The 18,400-nt window shown below is 44.3% G+C and overlaps 2 protein-coding genes across 4 annotated transcripts in view; one reads left to right on the top strand and one right to left on the bottom strand.

Annotated features, from left to right (window-relative positions):
- The window catches only part of clcf1 (cardiotrophin-like cytokine factor 1), a gene marked incomplete at its 3' end in the record, with an annotated part of 8,644 nt that extends 5,434 nt beyond the window's left edge, over positions 1–3,210 (bottom strand). The window contains exon 1 of the mRNA XM_042074423.1: positions 2,733–3,210. Coding sequence (XP_041930357.1) covers positions 2,733–2,748 — 16 coding nt within the window. The remainder of the gene's footprint in view (positions 1–2,732) is intronic.
- An 833-nt stretch (positions 3,211–4,043) lies between these two features.
- On the top strand, positions 4,044–17,568 carry ssrp1a (structure specific recognition protein 1a). Of its 3 annotated transcripts, none has more exons than XM_042074406.1 (19): positions 4,044–4,155; positions 4,578–4,637; positions 5,166–5,351; positions 6,718–6,823; positions 8,180–8,373; positions 8,703–8,803; positions 9,048–9,171; positions 9,543–9,646; positions 9,740–9,868; positions 10,021–10,242; positions 10,552–10,624; positions 10,813–10,818; positions 12,804–12,930; positions 13,058–13,103; positions 13,388–13,538; positions 13,911–14,078; positions 14,494–14,603; positions 14,723–14,882; positions 17,024–17,568. In XM_042074406.1, exons 2-19 carry the CDS (start codon positions 4,584–4,586, stop codon positions 17,093–17,095), a joined length of 2,133 nt encoding a protein of 710 aa, XP_041930340.1. In that variant the 5' UTR covers positions 4,044–4,155; positions 4,578–4,583; the 3' UTR covers positions 17,096–17,568. The 3 variants fall into 3 exon arrangements, with proteins under 3 accessions (XP_041930340.1, XP_041930339.1, XP_041930341.1); XM_042074405.1 differs by having other exon boundaries at positions 4,046–4,160; XM_042074407.1 differs by lacking the exon at positions 10,813–10,818 and having other exon boundaries at positions 4,046–4,160.
- The last annotated feature ends 832 nt before the right edge of the window (positions 17,569–18,400 follow it).

Genomic DNA, 18,400 nt, shown 5'->3' with positions numbered 1-18,400 from the left:
TTTTTTTTCATCTATCTGACTCCAGTTTTTAATTTGAAGTCCTCTACCCCCCTGGCGGACTCTTAAAAAATAAATATAGTTAAAAAAACAAAGCAAAGCTCAATTCATCCAATATGGGGGGATAGGGAGTGGAGGGGGATGAGCGGCTTGAGAGAGAGAAAGGAAAGAGAGTGGGAGACAGTAATGGAGGGAGGGGGGCTGAAGCAAGGGGCCATGTTAATTTGGGAAAAATGTAAACAGCATGTGTAACTGTTCAAACCGTGACCAACTCATTTTATAATCATTCCCTCTCTCTCTGTCTCTCTCTGTTTCTCTCTCTGTCTTTCCCCTCCCTCCCTCTCTCTTTCCTCCTCTCTCCCTGTTCTCTCCCACCGCCTTCCTTTTCTCTCTTTCCTCTGTTTTCTCTTCCTTTCTTTCTGTCTTTAACTCTCTCTCTGCTCCCCTCAGCTCTCTATGTCAGTCTTTCTCTTTCTCTAACTCCTTCATCTGTCTTTCTGTCTTTCATCTCCCTCTCTTAGACACAATCTGGGCTGCATTAACCTTCTCCCTTTTCTCATCCCTCCGTTTCTCCATCTCTATCACTCTGTTTCTCCATCTCTATCACTCCATCTGTTTCCTTGGACTCTCTAAGCCTCCATGGCTTCCCCCTCTGCACTCCTGCACGCTCAGTGTCTCTCAAACTCTCTCGTCCTTTTTTGCATTTGGTTTGAACTCATGTCATGGCCGCTATCGGTTCATCTGGTTCAGTGCGCCCCTCATCTGATTTTCCTCCCTCTCCTTTCAGTGGAAACAAATGCAAATGCAGACCCAGACTCACAGGCTGGCACCTTAATTGTATCCTTCCTGACATTGGATGGAACATGCTTGTTTGCGTATACGTATATGAATGTGTATGAGAGGGACATGGCATGAAAAATGTATGTATGAGTGAGTGTGTGTGTGTGTGTGTGTGTGTGTGTGTGTGTGTGTGTGTGTGTGTGTGCGCGTTGTGTGTTTGTATGTGTGTGCGTACATGTGTGTGTGTGTGTGTGTGTGTGTGTGTGTGTGTGTTATGTGTTTGTATGTGTGTGCGTACATGTGTGTGTGTGTGTGTGTGTGTGTGTGTGTGTGTGTGTGTGTGTGTGTGTGTGTGTGTGTGTTTAAGCGTGACAGACTGCAGCACTGCTTTGCTTTAGTGTAAATCGCATTATTTCGTCACACCATCTTCAGCATTTTCACAGACAGAGGACAGGTGGTGTGTGTGTGTGTGTGTGTGTGTGTGTGTGTGTGTTTGTGTGTGTCTGTGTCTGTGTCTGTGTGTGTGTGTGTGTGTGTGTGTGTGTGTGTGTGTGTGTGAATCTGAATTGTCTGTGTGCTCATTCAGACCCTGACTAACATGAATCATGTACTTTCTCATATCAGTGTCAGTTAACGAGACAGGAGCATGCACTGACCTCTCACCTCTGAACCTTATACCATTCTTAACTAGGCATATGCTCACCGCAGTGGTGAACTATAGTGCATATGCACTCCAACCACCACAATAGCTTAAAAATATTAACACTCTAAATTATAGGGCATCAGCAAATCTCTGTTATGATTCAAATGCAGATTATGGTAATTTAGATTTTTTTCCTAAATGAGGGATGCTGCATCATCACTCTTAATATATATTTATATATAAATATATATATTTCAATTTGATTACACTTCAATATTTTACTCAGTATAAGTAAAAAAATAAGATTTATTTTTACAGTCTTTATAACTCATGTTTGCTCAATATAGCCTAGGGGTGCTGGGGGAGATCTAGGAAGGTAACTGGACAAAAACAAGCCTGATCGAGATTAGAACACAAGTTCAGGTTAATGTCAGTTTATGTTTTTAGGAAACTTGATATTATAATTTGATATCTATCTAGGCCTATGTAATGCAACTAGTGCAAATAATTTAAATGGTCATATAAACTTGATATATCTCTCTCGTATTTATGATTTGATACATGACATAATTTGTTCTTTGTACTTCGATGTGTTGGGACACGCCGGCTGCAAATGTTCGTTTAAATGCATTAGGCTACAGCTGGGAACTAGCTACGTAGCCTACATTTAATGTTGTACCAAATCTGTCACACAAATAGTTTTTTTATTCCTTGAACATTGATGTTTATGGGTATGTGGTTTAATTAGCCTAATCTTAATAAAAAAAATCGTTTTCAACGTTTAGTCAGCTAATTTCTACAGCTGCATTATAAATTGCTTTTTTAACATTTTTATTTTATATACTTTGATTTATCTGTGGCGTGGAATGCATGCGATTTCTGATGGTAAGCCTGCTGTTTTACGAAGAAGACTATTTGTATTAAATAGTAGCCTTAGGGTATATTTCTCATGCATGCTGATATTGCAAAGAAGAACGGATAACACCATGATCAACTGAGATAGAATAATCAGAAGCAATCACAAGCACAGTCCCCATATTTAGAATAACGATGAAAGATACGCCTACTGACAAATTTAGGGTATTTCCATTTAATCAGTGTTAATTTTCATTAATTCAGGATGCAGGATTGGCTGCACATACCTATAGGCTACCTATATAATAATAATAATAATAATAATAATGATAATAATAATAATAATAATAATAATAATAGGCTACAAAATAAGGCCTAATGCGTGAGATGTTTTACTTAAAATCGGATTTTGAATCATTGTTTCAACAGCTTAATTAAACACATAAGACCCACTTACCTTTTCCTCTGGACATTTTAAGTTTCGATCCACGAGTAGGGTTTAGATAAGTGGCGATAAAGATGAAAATTGTTTTCTCTTCACTTGTTGATAACTTTTCCAAAAGTATCGCGAGTGACTCTGCTGACGATGAACTTTCTATCGAGACACCACGCAACTGGAGAGGTGGACCACAGCCTTTAACAAGGTGGACTTCAGCTTGGATATCTGAGTTCAGTCATCAATTGATCATATTTGGCATATTACTGGCCTCTGGTGTGTCGTTACCCTGCGAGGACTGAAGGTCTCTCCTCACAGCTCGTTGACGTTGATGGTCCACAGAGTTGACTGGCGTGTGGTCTGACTGACTGAATGACTGACGGCACAGTCTTTATAGTGTGAGTGCTGTCCTCCCACCCCTTCTCTCTCTCTCTCTTTCTCTCCCTCTGTCTCTCTTTTTCTCTCTCGCCCTCTCTATGTCTGTCTCTCTCCTGGTGATTCAGTGTTGACGCATTGTCTAAAAAGTGAAGAAACTTGATTGAGCAGAGCCACGAGACTTTTAAACCACGAACCGCAGGGAGGATTTAATACAGACGCACGCACGCACGCACGCTCGCGCTCTCTCACACACCTTATAATGTGTGCACCCATATCAGTGTGAACCAATATTTCTATAGCTTGACCCACCACTACCCTAATCTAAATGTCAATTATAGCCATTTACTCCATCAATGCCCAGACTATTGAGATCAGGGACCCAAGGACAACTCAGCCCAGAAGGGCCAAAGGTGTATTCTAAAAGTACTACTTTAAGGTGGTTCTGTGGTGAAACCACAGATATCTAAGAAGGACCTCATGTCTATGGTTAGAACTTTGTCGCCATCTGGTAGACTATTAATCACAATGTTTTGTTGACAGCAATTCCCAGAGCCGCAATTCCGGCTCTATAGTTCCCTCTACCGGTAGATTTTAGTACACGCACAACGCCTTGGTCACAATAAAATATAAAAAGTTCTAATAGCACAACAAATGAAAAGGATCCACACTTCCTTGCTGAATTTATTTTATTTCTTCTGTTTATCACTAAACAACCGATGTGTTTGCTTTTGCCTCAATTTTATCATAGACTTTGTAATAGCAAAAGTAGGCTAAAATCAAAAGTAGGCTAAAAACTGCTACAGTTTACATAATCTCAATATTTAAATCCGACAACGTCTAAAATGCTTCCGCTCTTATCTAAACTCATGAAATAAGATACAGGTCATAGACCAAAACAGCCCCTGTCATAATGCAAAAAACACGAACCTCTAAGCATAGACAGCCACTAAGGACCATACAGGACTCGGAAGCGAAAAATACCAAGTAGAAGAATTTCCGGGGTCAGACAACATAGAGACCGGACGCATCACGCGGGAAACACAGGTTTTTCTCACGTCTGCTGACTGTAAGGTACTTCTAAAAACTATCCTGAATGTCTATATTTCATGGTCGTTAATGCTTGCAACTTAGTTGCCCATAATTTTTCACTTGTGTGGTATAACTAAGCGATCGCTTGCATTTATATCATCCGATTCAAAGCCATCTTATTGTTCCCTATTAGTCAGTGATGGAGAACAGCGCTGCTCGATCCATTTTCTAACTTTACTTAACGTTAGCTGGGTAACATCAGCTAGCTGGTTGACAATTGAAGCAATGCTATGTTTCTCATGATTACAGTATTTGTTTAACTTAGGATCTAAATAAACAAGGGATAGTTAAAGGCAAGGTAATTGGGTGTACTGTGCACGCGACTACTTACATATGTGTGAATGAGCGTGTGTTAAGCGAGTATGACTCGGTGTTCTTGTATGGCCATTACATCCTCAGGCTGAAATGGGAGACACTTTGGAGTTCAACGACATCTACCAGGAGATGAAGGGATCCTGGGTCAGTACACCCCACCTCCTATCACCAACTCAAATACTGCTCAGTACACACTCTCTCTCTCTCTCTCGCGCGCTCTCTCTCTCTCTCTCTCTCTCTCTCTCTCTCTCTCTCTCTCTCTCTTACACACACACACATTATTTCCCCTCTGACATCGGGACATATAAGTTAAACACTGCACTGTAATTAAAATTCAGTGTCTAAATTAAAATATGCATATACTAGAGTTATTTTATGGCAAATCCTTCAGACGACATTTTGACATCTTAAAGACCTCCCAATTCACCACATTTAGTCTGCATAAACCAAGGTCCTTGGTTTAGCAACCAAGCAAGGTCCTGTAAATGTATGTCAAGTGTAATTTGGTATGTAAAAAAATAATCATACATACGCTATCAAAGATATATGCTAATGTGTGTGTAGTTGTATGTATGTGTGTGTATATATATATATATATATATATATATATATATATATATATATAAAATATTACCTGAGCTTGTATTTTTCTTTTTCCTTCTCTATTTGCAGAATGATGGGCGGCTGCGTTTCAGTAAACAGTCTATTGTCTATAAGAGCACTAAAACGGGAAAGGTTGACACAATCCCCGTCACTGACCTGTCTCTTGCCCAGTGGCGTCGTGTTTGTCTGGGTCATGGCATCAAACTATCCACCAGCACTGGCCATGTCTACAAATATGATGGTTTCAAAGACTCTGTAAGTGTTTGTGTGTTTTGAATTTGGCTGTGTCACAAAATTGAATTACACAGTTCTGCATTTTATTCATGTATGTTTCAACTAGACATTGTGAGTGTGTGTGTGTGTTAGTGCCAGTCTGTTAGATGGAGAGGGTATATGTTACAGGGAAGGAATGCCTGCCTCTAGGGGTTAATCAGTGGCTCTTGTGAATGTGTGTGTGCGGGCACGCACATACGTGCATGTTTGCCTATGATGTCATACTAGCACTGTTTATTATTAGCGTGAGCAGTCATTGTAGTTCAATCTGAGACGTGCATTGTGTAACAAGCTGAGGATATCAACTGTGTGTTTGCTATATTAAGGTACCGTGTGCACAGGCTAACTTTAACTGTTAGTGTCATCATACCCCACTGGGGTTTAGACTGGAGGTTAGGAGGTTAATTGTGTGTGTGTGTGTGTGTGTGTGTGTGTGTGTCTGTGAGAGAGAGAAGGCTCTTAGACAGACAGATGCTGTTTCATTGAGAGATCCAGCTACACTCTGGCATCATTTTAGGCTTGTACACACTAGTTGACTACAACCATGCATTTCCAATCATACATAATTAGATCATTTTGCAGACGCACACACACAATCAAAAGCAGCTCAGTCATACTCCTTCCTTTTGTCCTAATCAGGCGTAACAAGATGCATACACGAGTACAAGCAATCAGATCTACATAGCCAAACTAACTTTTTTTTTTTCCAAAGAATATTTGTAGTCAGTACAGTTTTAGCAGAGAGAAACTCAAAACACAAACTGTTTGTTTTCTAATAACTTTCTCTTTTCCCTTTCAAATCTTTTGACCTCTCCTTCTACCAGTGTCTCTCTCTCTCTCTCTCTCTCTCTCTCTATACATCTCACACACACACACACACATCGAGCTGAAGCTCACCATGTTCTCACAGCTCAAAATAAACTCATGCTCTCACACAAGCACACACACACACACCTGGCGTTGACATGTGGAAGCCATTGTGCGCCGCAGTAATGGGCAGCCCTGGATAAATAAACAGACTGATTGAGCGCGCTCAGAGCGAGCGATCGGCTGGATTACACACACCTCCGACATCCCAGAGGGCCGAGAGGCGCAGCAGTGGAGCCATCACAGAGCTCTGATTCATTAGCTCTCCCAGCTCATCAGGAAGAGTGTGTGTGTGTCTCCGTGTGTGTATCCATGTCCGTGTGTGCGTGATTGTGTCCTGGGATCTTGCTGAGAGGACTGTAAAATTGGGGGGGGGAAGTGAGGGATTAAGTTTGTTTACATCCTTGACCCCTTTTTTCCTCTTGCGTTCTCATGAATTCCTCCCCTCGCCTCACCCTCCGTTTGGCTTTTGCTTTTGCAGGACTTGGACTCGATCGCCGCATTCTTCAAGGCCAACTACAAAGTGGAGCTGGTCGAGAAGGACATGTGTGTGAAGGGATGGAACTGGGGAACAGCGAAATTCGCAGGTAGACACGGACAAAAAAACTCCTTGTAGACACACTTTGATATAGACTCTACACATTGGTATTTAATACAGATGGCTGTGTTTGATATAGACTCTACACATTGGTATTTGTTACAGATGGCTGTGTTTGATATAGACTCTACACATTGGTATTTGTTACAGATGGCTGTGTTTGTGTGTGCCTGCAGCCCCCTCTCTGCTCTCACCCCGATAAACAGACATACATGCCAGCATCACACAAAATAGATCTGCCTGTTGCTGTAGTTATTGTCAAGAGTTCTTGAGCTTTGCCAAGAATAGTATGGCTTATGTCTCCCTCGCTTCATGCCAACAGCATCAGCCTCACCCGCAACAATGGCACACATTGATTGTCCAGTCTGTTGTCTGGAGCCAAGTATAGCGCATGATCCATGCAGAAATCTGGCTTAGATTACCCACAGCACTTCTTCTCACAATTAGCGACACTGGGTCCGAGGCTGTGGCCTACTTGGCCCAGTGCAGGGCATTGAGGTGGTTTCATTGTTTGTCTCTCGGATCGTTTTCCCCACTCTTCGCTCGCGCACTCGCTCTCCCTCGCCCCTGAGTTTTTTTTTTTTTTCAGCACACCCTTAAAAGAGTTATGAGGAGAATTCTCTTTGGTTTAACAGTCAACTGTTGGGAAACTTCAGCCCCTCCGGCAGGCTTGTGAGAGAAAGCGCTTCATTGTTTTGCTAATGAGAATTGGCTGATGAAACATTCTGTTCACATGAACGTGAAGCTACAAAAGCACGATGAAAACGCACGCTGACTTTGTGGACTTGTAATTGAAACAAGATCATTTGGATCCTGTTCAAGGAAGGAGCACAGTGCCAAGCGTATGTATATGGCCTGGGACTGAGTAGCAATCACTGTGTGCTTCGGTTGGTCAGATTATACAACGATGGACTGTGGGATGTTAAAGTCCACAATGTGCCATGTATTAAAATATTGAGACAATAACATGTGGCTCTAGAGCCTGCATCATTCAATATACTGTCTCTAGTGGAAATGGAAGCAGCGCTCCAAGGTCAAAGGTCATCTACAGCTGGCCAAAATCCCTGACTACTTGCACCATATGCGTACAACACTTTTTAGCAGCTTGCGCCTGTTGTGCAGATAAATCTTTCAGTAGACTTAAGTGTCCTATGACATAATGCGCTGAGAAGGGTGGGTGTTTGGCATACTGTCTCATTTGTTGAAAACATCTCGACCGCATTATTGGCAGCAAGTGAACCCTCCCCCCCTTCTCCCAAGTTTGGCTGCAGGGGTGCTGCATCCTTTGCCAATTTGTTGACTTCTTTGTCCCCCCTACACACACACACACACACTTTGTCCCCAGGACCCCTGCTGTCGTTTGATGTGAGTGAAAGCCCCGCCTTTGAGATCCCGCTGTCCAACGTGTCCCAGTGTGCCACGGGCAAGAACGAGGTGACGTTGGAGTTTCACCAGAACGACGACGCCGAGGTGGCCCTGATGGAGGTCCGCTTCTACGTACCCCCAGGCACGGCCGATGAGGGGGCCGATCCTGTGGAGGTGTGTGTGTGTGTGTGTGTTTCTGTGTTGAGGTTCTGCGCTGAGGTTCTGCGCCTACATTCCCTCTGACTGGTCTGTTAGGTCATTATATGTGTGGATTTGCTCAGCTTTTGCTACCAGGAGGTAGGAAATCCTGAATGGAAATTCCTGATAACATAGCTGGACCTTTCAAGCTTTGAATACACTACCTCTGCTTGTGAACCTGCTGTGAAGTGGCACTCGAAATGTTAGCAAAATGCCTTCACATATTTTTTGGTGAAAGCAGATAGGCTTGTTTTAATCTCTGCTTGTCTCTCATGTTATTATTGTGTCCCACTTCACACTTGCAGGCATTTGCTCAGAATGTTCTGTCCAAGGCTGATGTCATTCAGGCCACCGGCGACGCCGTGTGTATCTTTAAAGAGCTGCAGTGTCTTACTCCCAGGGGCAGGTATGGAACAGACACGCACGCACACACACACGCACGCACACACACACACACGCACACACACACACACACACACACACACACTAAACACACTGTTCAACTTAACTCTCCTGTGTCCTATAAATTTGCACTTCACACACTTTTGTTTTCTTTTTTTGTTTTAATCCTGTTGCTGTCACACACACCCAAATGCGTGCACACACACACACACACACACGCTCATGGACTTATTCTCTTCTACATGCAGATATGACATCCGCATTTACCCTACGTTCCTGCACCTGCATGGCAAGACGTTTGATTATAAGATCCCTTTCACCACGGTGCTCCGACTCTTCCTGTTGCCACACAAGGAGCAGATGTTCTTTGTGGTAAGTTGTGTGTGTGTGTGTGTGTGTGTGTGTGTGTGTGCTTGCTCCTGTAATGTTGGCTAGCAGACAGATCATCCTTTTAATCTCTGCTGTTTACAAATAAGTCAGAGGGGCAGCCGTGTAGAATTTAGACATTTATGTCTAAATTTTTCTGAATTATGTTGTAGTTAGTGAATGTCTTTTGTTTCCAAGTATGAGTTCATTTCCTAGGAAAGTTTTTTTTTTTTTTTGTTTTTTTGTTTTTTTTGTCTTTGATGTCTGAAAATCCCTTTGTTCCCTTTCACTTCCTACACTTTGCACTCTCTCTCTTTCTCTCTCACTCGCCCTCTCTCTCTCTCCCCATCTCTCCATCCGTATATTTTCTCGTCCAGATCAGTTTGGATCCTCCCATAAAACAGGGTCAGACTCGCTACCATTTCCTCATCCTACTCTTCTCCAAAGATGAAGACATCAGCCTCACGCTGAACATGAGCGAGTGAGTGTCCCACAGTCCACCTCTCTCCAGACCCACGTCCAGCCTGGGGCCTTGGAGTAATAACCTCCCCTGTCTGTCTGTCTCTGTCTGTAGGGATGAGGTAGAGAAGCGCTTTGAGGGGAAGCTCACCAAGCACATGTCGGGCTCCCTGTACGAGGTGGTCAGCAGAGTTATGAAAGCCCTGGTCAACAGGAAGATCACTGTGCCTGGAAACTTCCAAGGGTGAGGGCACGACATGCATACTTACAGAACAGTTTTTTACCTAGACTCTTTCTTTCTTTCTTTCTTTCTCTCCCCTTGTTGTTGGCCTTTGTCAGTACCAATCTCTTTCTGTATGCCCCATTGCCCCCCCCCCCCCCCCCCCCCCCCCACAGCCACAGTGGCTCCCAGTGCATCACCTGCTCCTACAAGGCCAGCTCCGGGCTGCTCTACCCTCTGGAGCGCGGCTTCATCTACGTGCACAAGCCGCCCGTGCACCTGCGCTTTGAGGAGATCTCCTGTGTCAACTTCGCCCGTGGCACCACCACCACGCGCTCCTTCGACTTCGAGATCGAGACCAAGCAGGGCACCCAGTACACCTTCAGCAGCATAGAGAGGCAAGTCAGACGCCTCCCCACCACAGATGGCACAAGGACAGAGCTGAATATAAAATCTCAAATTGTGTGTATTAGAATATGCTGTAGTGTGTGTCTAATGCATAACTGTCTGTTTTGCATAAACACTCCTCCCATTGTGCAGTGATGTGGATGCATGTTTTTTTATTTAGTGGTGTTGGTTGTCCAATGTCTTCAGTGTTTCCTTGTAAACTAAATGCATATTTGCAAACACTGAAATTCCTGGACGTGTTTTGAGTAACTGTTTTTGTCTGCTTTTCTGTGTGTTGCGACTGTGCCTTTGTTCCACAGAGAGGAGTACGGCAAGCTCTTTGACTTTGTCAACGCGAAGAAGCTCAACATCAAGAATCGTGGCTTTAAAGAGGTAATCAATCAACACTACACTTTCAGATGAAGAGTTTTCACTCACTTGCCATGTCACATCTGTTGCCCAGACCCTCTGTGTTGCCGTGGCGAGGGTTGGTGTGGTCCATACTGACAGCTTGTTCTTTTGTCCCTCCCCCTGTGTGTGTGTGTGTGTGTGTGTGTGTGTGTGTGTGTGTGTGTCTGAAGACGAAGGTTGGTATAAACGTGCCGCAGTTTGGGGTTGGGATGTGCGTGTTTGTGTGTGTGTGTGTGTGTGTGTGTGTGTCTGAAGACGAAGGTTGGTATAAACGTGCCGCAGTTTGGGGTTGGGATGTGCGTGTTTGTGTGTGTGTCTGTCTGAAGACGAAGGTTGGTATGAACGTGCCGCAGTGTGGGGTTGGGATGTGGTGCTTCCCTGTGTGTCTGTGTGTGGTTTTTTGGGCTTGTGTGAAGGGGCTCCTGGTGAATTTTTGTTCGTCTTCTCTGCCAAGGCCTAAAGCCTGATTCATACTTCCTTCAGAAAGGACTGAAGAGAGAGTTTCTGATGGAACATGAACCAGGCTTTTCTCTACCTGTGCAGTGATTGAGTGCTTATTTTTTTGTGTTGGAAAGTAAAGAGGCTTCTAGACTTACCATGAAACAAAAAGAAAAGGAAAAGTAAACACGCTTTTTTTGTTCTATTTTTGAAGCATTTTATTTTCCAAACAGAAAAAAACTGCACTCCTCCTTCAAAGCTTCCTTACGCTTTTCCAGTCAGCCCCCCCCCCCACCCACACACACACACACACACACACACACACACACACACACACACACACACAGATATTCACTGACGTGCATTCTAGTTGGCTGGTCTCTGCGTTGGAACATAGCTGTGTGGTCCCTCCTGTAGCTGATGTGCCATTGGTTTCCCTTAGCTGACCACCCTGATGTGCCATTGGTTTCCCTTAATTTATGAAAACATACAATTGGTTTTGTAAGGTTTGCTCCAGTGTTTGGGAAGTCTCAAATGTCCCGTGCCAAAGTATATCCAATCTTGCTCTCAACTGACCCCCCACATTCAAGCTTTGTAAGCAAACACTGATTTGTGTGAAGGCAACTTCTTACTCATAAGAGAGAGAGAGAGAGAGAGAGGCTTGGGTGGAAAATGATTGGGTTTATGGCAAAGCTAAATCAACTGCTATGCTTTATTTGCACACACACCCAAACACACACTTCTAGCCATTACCATTGTGGTTTGGTGGTTATAGTGGGAGAATGAATCCACAATAATGAAACTGTAGCACTGCGAGTTTTGTCGCAGTTGTTAACGCAGTGGAGTCTATCCAGCTCTCCATCTAATTAAATAATTGTTTAATGTTGAGTGACAGCTCTGATTTATTGAAAGTTATTCGGTAACCTCCAGTGGGTGGCACCAAATACACACAGGCAATTTGTCATACCTTACAGATCACCTAAAACCTTAAAACCATTACAGAGACATTAAGAAGTGTTTGGTTGTGTGTGTCTTTTGTATATGTGATGAATTTGGGTGAAACAAATTACATTACATCGAGGTAGGTAAATGCTCACATTGTTTGAATATTATGGATGCTTTAGAGAGATAGTAACCTTCTATGAAGAAGTGTTTGTTACTTAGATTTCCCTGGGAAAGTAAATCTTGACATTGTTCACATTGTTTGATGTCAGACTGTTTTAAGAGTGCTGTTTGGTGACTGGTAGGACGGTAGAGGTAGTAAGACCTCCTCCTTACAGAGTTCATTTGTGCTTACCCTGTGGTTGGTGATAGGGTTTATTGGTGTGTCATAGTGTGCATAGTGTCCAATATGGGAAGATTATTGTAGAACTCTGTTCTAGATTCTGTGGTTTTATGTGCGTGCGTGTGTGTGTGTGTGTGTGGTAGGCCTACTGACTTCTGTCTACTGACAGAAAATGTTGAGAAGTCGAAAATAATTTCCATCACATGCTGTTGGGCTCCCTGCTGCGTCTTGAGCTCTGTTCAACAACCACAAGGCAGCAGAAATTCTTTTTTTTTTTTTTCTTCCTGTGCAGTCTTTCGGTTGACTGTTGGTTTGTAATGGTTCAGGCATTGTTGGGTTTGGTTCTCAATTGACACATATCCAAGTAGCAGAACTCTATGGGTATAGCAGGTTAATATAGTAGGCTAATGTGTGTACGTGTGGTTAATCTCTCTCAAGGGCATGAAAGGAAAGGATGACATGAGCGACTCGGACGAGGACCAACATGACGCCTATCTGGAGAGGATGAAGGAGGAGGGCAAGATTCGGGAGGAGGGCGGCAGCGACGATTCAGAGGGAGACAGTGGTAAGAGCAACAGAGAGGCGTCCAGCAGTCCTAGTCTTAGAATCCTTACGGAAATGTAAGCAGACTAAGGTCTCTCCAGTGAGTTATTCCCCATTGTGACTGTGTGATCTGCTTTTCTGCTCCTTAGACGAGTCCTTCAACCCAGGAGAGGAAGATGATGACGTTGCTGAAGAGTGAGTCAGGCTGTTTCAGGCTCTCTGTGTATATGTTTCTCTAGGGTAATGGAAGGCTGTAGTCATTAAAACGCACACACACACACAAAACAGAAACAGGCAAACCCAGGGGTTGTGGGTACTACCTACACACAACATGACTAGCCTAGGAGTTGGGGTTAGTCACTTTCTTCATCACTCGGTTATCATGGGGAATACTGAAGAAAAGATGTCCTTCTCCTTCCTCCGTTAGCCATGACTTCACTTACCACCCCCCCTCCCCCATTCCTCCCTCTGTCCCGCAGGTACGACTCCAACGCCTCGGGCAGTGACAGCGAGGACGAGAGCGGAGGCAGCGAAGAGGAGGCCAAGCCCAAGAAGTCCAAACCCAAGAAGGAGCCCGTGAAGAAGACCAAGGCGCCCAGAGAGAAGAAGGAGAGGAAGCCGCGCAAAGAGGTGAGCGAGGGACCAGGGACGGAGAGAAAGGAAAGGAAAGGAAAGGAAAGGGGGGAAATGGAGAGATTGATGGAGGGAGAGAGCGCAACTGAATTCAGCCTAAACCTTCTCCTATTCCTCCTCTCTGCTTTCCATTTTCCTTTCTCTTCCTCTGAATCCGTTTAAGAGGTTTCTTGGCACGACCAGAGCGCCTGCATTCTTTCATTTGGCCGCCGAAGCGCGGAGAACAGCGGGAGCCATTGGGCCCCTGTCAGTAACCATTAGCGCAGTATTACACAGAGCCACAGCATGAAAACATGTGGCACAACACATTGCAGTAAACCTAGTGTCACTGTCGATAACCGTCCACACCCCTTCCCCACCGCTCTGCAGAAGAAAGTCAAGGACGCTGGCGCCCCCAAGAGGCCGATGAGCGCGTACATGTTGTGGCTCAACGCCAGCCGCGAGCGAATCAAGTCGGAGAACCCCGGCATCTCCGTCACCGAGATCTCCAAGAAGGCTGGCGAGATGTGGAAGCAGATCGGGAAGGACAAGAAGGAGGTGAGAGGCTTTGACATCCCTCAGGAGGGGCGGGCTGGTGCTTGTAGCCCTCTCTAGGTTATGGCAACCACACATTACATTTCCCCAGCGTTGTATGTGGATACCCAAAGTGCTTTACTTTTGAGGGCTGGGGGACCTCACTTTAAACACTACCAATGAGTAATACTAACCTAGGTGATGCACGGCTTCCATTTTGCGCCTGAACACCCACCACACACCAACTGCAGTTGGAGACTTAAGAAATCAATTAGCCTATTACACTGGATGATTTGGGGTCAGTTGCCATGAGCCAGATTACTTCATTGCTCATTGAAACACATTACCCCTTTGACAACGTGAGCTACAGTTTATTTTGTCTCAATGTCTTCTATTGCTTCTGCTCCTGTTAACCTCATTCCTCCTCTCTGTCCATAAGGAATGGGACAAAAAGGCGGAGGAGGCCAAGCGGCAGTATGAAAAAGCCATGAAGGAGTACAAGGAGAGTGGTGGTGGTGGCAGTGGTGGAGCCTCTTCCTCCTCCAAAAAGTGAGAATCGTGGTGTTGTGAATTTACCAGGCTGACACTTGGCACCACAATGATTTTTTTTTTTTTTTCATTTTGTTTGTCCCTTGTTATATCTTCTCTTCTGCCTCTGCCTCACACAGAGAGCCAAAGAAGAAGGCGGGCAAATCGAACGACAAGAAGAAGTCAGCAGAGAAGGAGAAAAGTGTAGGCAACGAGAGCTTCAAGAGCCGCGAGTTCATCTCCAGCGAGGACAGCTCCGACAACGACTCCGACCGCGGCAAGAAGAGCAGCAAACGGAAGGTAGGGTGCAAAGACACGGAGCTGGGGAACTTTGGTGTTCTTTGAATGAGTAAACTCACTATACAGTCAGAAGGTGCTGTTGGTAAAATGTCTCTGACGTGATGCAAAAAGACTCTAAAAAGCTTCATTAACACTTTGAATGCGGCGCTGTTTTCGGAAGCTTTGGCCCAGAGTGCCAGTAGATCATTGATCATTGTTGACGATTTTTTCAGAGCCACGGCGTATTCTATGTTCTAGCTTGAACGCATACGATGTCTCGTTTGAAAGGTGACTCGGCCCATCACCCACTCCGCTCGGCCCGGCCCTTGGTGGAGATGGATGGTCAGTCACTCTTTCTAATGTTTTTGACCTGGCGTGTGGTCTCCCCTGATTGTGTGGTCATTCTGTTCTTCCAAACTGACCACCATGCTGGGGAGGGAGTTCCATCTCCACCACGGGCCGGGCCGAGCGGAGTGGGTGATTGACCAAGCGTGACTCGGCCTGTCATCTTGACTCATCAAGGACTCATCCTGGCGAAAACGCACCTGCAATATCTTTTTCTTCAACTTTTTCATTTTCCCCTTCAGCACCTGAGAAGTGTTGGCTGTAACATTTCCGGGAATTAACCTAGCGAGACCTGGCGAGACTGCCACCTAGTGATAAACTCACGAAAATAAATGGCCTGGTTTTGACCTGACGTGCATGCGTTACTGATTCGACTCAAAGCGGCAACCATCAAAAGCCGAGTTATGATAAAATGTCCAGATTGTGTGTTTTTATCGTCATCTATTTCAGTTCTATTCATTATAGAGTACCCAAAATTGCACATAAGGTGTGTTAGTATCTATTTTCGTAATTAAAAAAAAAAAGAGCTAAAAACACAATATTGCGTTTTTGGCACTCAACGCATGGGAACAAAAAACACAATATTGCATTTTTGTCATTCACAGTGTGAACAGGCTAGTTCATTATCGAACAGAGGGTAAGGTTCCTCTAGCATTCTGTCCAGGGTCACTCCTAAACACGTCAGACCTCATAATCAGATCACATGATTCCTGGACACATTTGACCAATGATTCTCAACCTTTGACTCCCAGTATATTCGTTTCCATCCACTCCCTGCTCTTTTCTTCCATTTTGGCTTTAGTGCTTCTAGATTACAGCCTTGAGCTGGTGTACTGTTTCTGAGAAACCAGGGGTTGGGCTGAGGCCCATTATCATATGTGTTTTAATAACCATACAGGAGATGTTCATGACTGGAATCCCTGATCACAAACACAACACACAGCTAATGGAAGAGGTGATGCAATAGAATAATAGACTCGACTATGCAGTGCTACAACTGCAACATTAACTTTTTCTTCAGGCCTTGCACAGAGTCGGGTTGTGCGAGATATTAATGACTGATGTGATCAGTTGGCACCCATTGTTTTTTACATAAATACCTCAGTGGTAATTCCTTTGTCTATCACTGTACAAAGCCCTCTACGTATAGGATACAACGTGACATTTTGCTATGGTTTTCGGGTTGAACGACATGTTTTTTCAAAATGCTATACAATGGCATGCAATTTGACTTCAGGTATGCGTTTTCTGGTTTGGCAGTGTATCAGAGATGATGCCTTATCAGCAGTGACGTGTGTGTGTGTGTGTGTGTGTGTGTGTGTGTGTGTGTGTGTGTGTGTGTGTGTGTATAAACCCTGCCATTTAAAAAAGGATGTGTGCACAATAGATCCAACTGAAGTCATTTACAAATTCATGATAAGAAGTGAAAGTTGAATAATAACACCACAGTTTACACCAATTTAGTCAGGTTCAGCAAATTCTTTATAAAGCTTCCACAACACACAGTGCTCAGCACACCACGGTTTATTTAGGTATTTTGATATGTTTTGTCAAGGCTGAGGCTGAGCACAACCCATTTTAAGTGGGAAAGGGACCAAACAGATCTGCCAAAGCAAATGAAATGAGCCCTCACGTTTGCTTGGTTACCCGGCTATAACAATTTGTTTTCCATTTCCTATGGGTGTTCCCAATAATTAACATTGACGTAGTCTGCTACCGGTAGGTTGACCCAGTGCTAACTCTGACTACTAGTTCAAAATGGTCTCCCCTCCCAAATGTTTCTACTTTCATTTATTCGCTGTCTTCCCCATTCTCAGCATTCTGATGACGAGGAAGAAGAAGAAATTGCCAGCACGCCACCAAGTTCTGCGGAGTCTGGTTCTGACTGATCCCAACGCGCAGAGAGACACACACACATTCGTGTGTTGTTCTGCCAGTGCTCTTGAGTTTGATGGACCAATTCTTTCTACTGCTTCACCTGTGTACATTGTTATGCACATTAGTTGTTTAGCTGTTCCACATTCCATGCTTAACAGCCTTGCCCCAAGCACATTCCAGCACTCTGATTTATAGAGATCAGTAATCAAGGTGTGTGCTAATCGTTAAAGTGTGCTACATGTCCCATAGCTCTCTCAGGTATTTTCTTTTTTCAAAGATGGGGAAAGGTGTAGCGGAGCAGCAGAGCACTCTGGAGTATGTAGTTTTCTTCCATATTGGTAGATTTCTTTTTTCTTTGTTCACAGAATCCGAAACCTGAAACTAAACTGAGGGCTTGTGAAAAATGACGCAGTTTTATTATACTTCTGTATTGCTTGAATAAATAAATGTTTTGTAATAAAATTGCTATATGTGGTTTAATGTCTTAATGCTTAATCTACTTCCTGTGTCAGTGATAGTGAGTACTTTTTTTGTTTCTGTACAAGAGCCTGCTGTCTTTTATAGTGCTCAGAAATGTCGTTCCTGTGGGTAAATGGAGCGAGCTCCTGTAGGGACTGCTGTGGTTTTGGAGTGGCCAGGAGCTGGCCAGAGGGTGGTTTTAGAGAGCCGCAGTGCTAGGGGAAGGAGGAAGTGTGCTGAGCGCTCTGGAGACCTGCGGCCCCACACAAATGGATTAGGTCTGCTAGCTTGCCATCCAGCACGGACACAAGCGGCAGTGTGTGATGGAGCAGTAGGAGCCCGCCATTTTAAACGCCTGAAAGATGAACGTGCCGAAGATGACCGTAACACGCCATGACCTGTCGCATGAGCCGTGTGAAGGCACAGTCCTGTGAAGGCACAGTCCTGTGAAGGCACAGTCCTGTGAAGGCACAGCCATGTGAAGGCACAGTCCTGTGAAGGCAGTCATGTGAAGGCACAGTCCTGTGAAGGCACAGTCCTGTGTCAAAAACACGATCTGTATTCAATATGCAGATTTTGTGTTTCACCCTGAAAACCAAGAAAGATGTTTTTTCTTTCTTCAGTTTTCGGTCTCTTAAGTTGGTCTCAGTGGAAGGCACTAGCAATATACTTAACTGGAGCCAAGGATGAAAGGCATTAAGGTTAATGGAGACAGGGAGGGGTATAAATTGTGGTTTTAAATTGGAGAGATTGTTTTGGAGAGATTTTTTTTTTTTTTATAGAAGACAGTCTCCATCCCTGAGTAGCTTCTCGTTTTTCCACCCAGAGCCACACTGATGGTCAACAAGAGACATGTT

The sequence above is a fragment of the Alosa sapidissima genome, chromosome 20 (genome assembly GCF_018492685.1).
Source record: "Alosa sapidissima isolate fAloSap1 chromosome 20, fAloSap1.pri, whole genome shotgun sequence".
NCBI lineage: Eukaryota > Metazoa > Chordata > Actinopteri > Clupeiformes > Clupeidae > Alosa > Alosa sapidissima.
Note: the sequence above shows the minus strand (reverse complement) of the source record. Positions and strands in the feature narration are given on the sequence as shown.

What these genes read in the sequence shown, in the direction of transcription:
- ssrp1a (XM_042074406.1), top strand. Translation starts at nt 4,584, where the DNA reads ATGGGAGACACTTTGGAGTTCAACGACATCTACCAGGAGATGAAGGGA. An exon ending in ACCTTCAGCAGCATAGAGAG is followed by an intron (nt 10,243 to 10,551) that starts GCAAGTCAGACG and finishes TTTGTTCCACAG; the next exon opens with AGAGGAGTACGGCAAGCTCT. An exon ending in CGATTCAGAGGGAGACAGTG is followed by an intron (nt 12,931 to 13,057) that starts GTAAGAGCAACA and finishes TCTGCTCCTTAG; the next exon opens with ACGAGTCCTTCAACCCAGGA.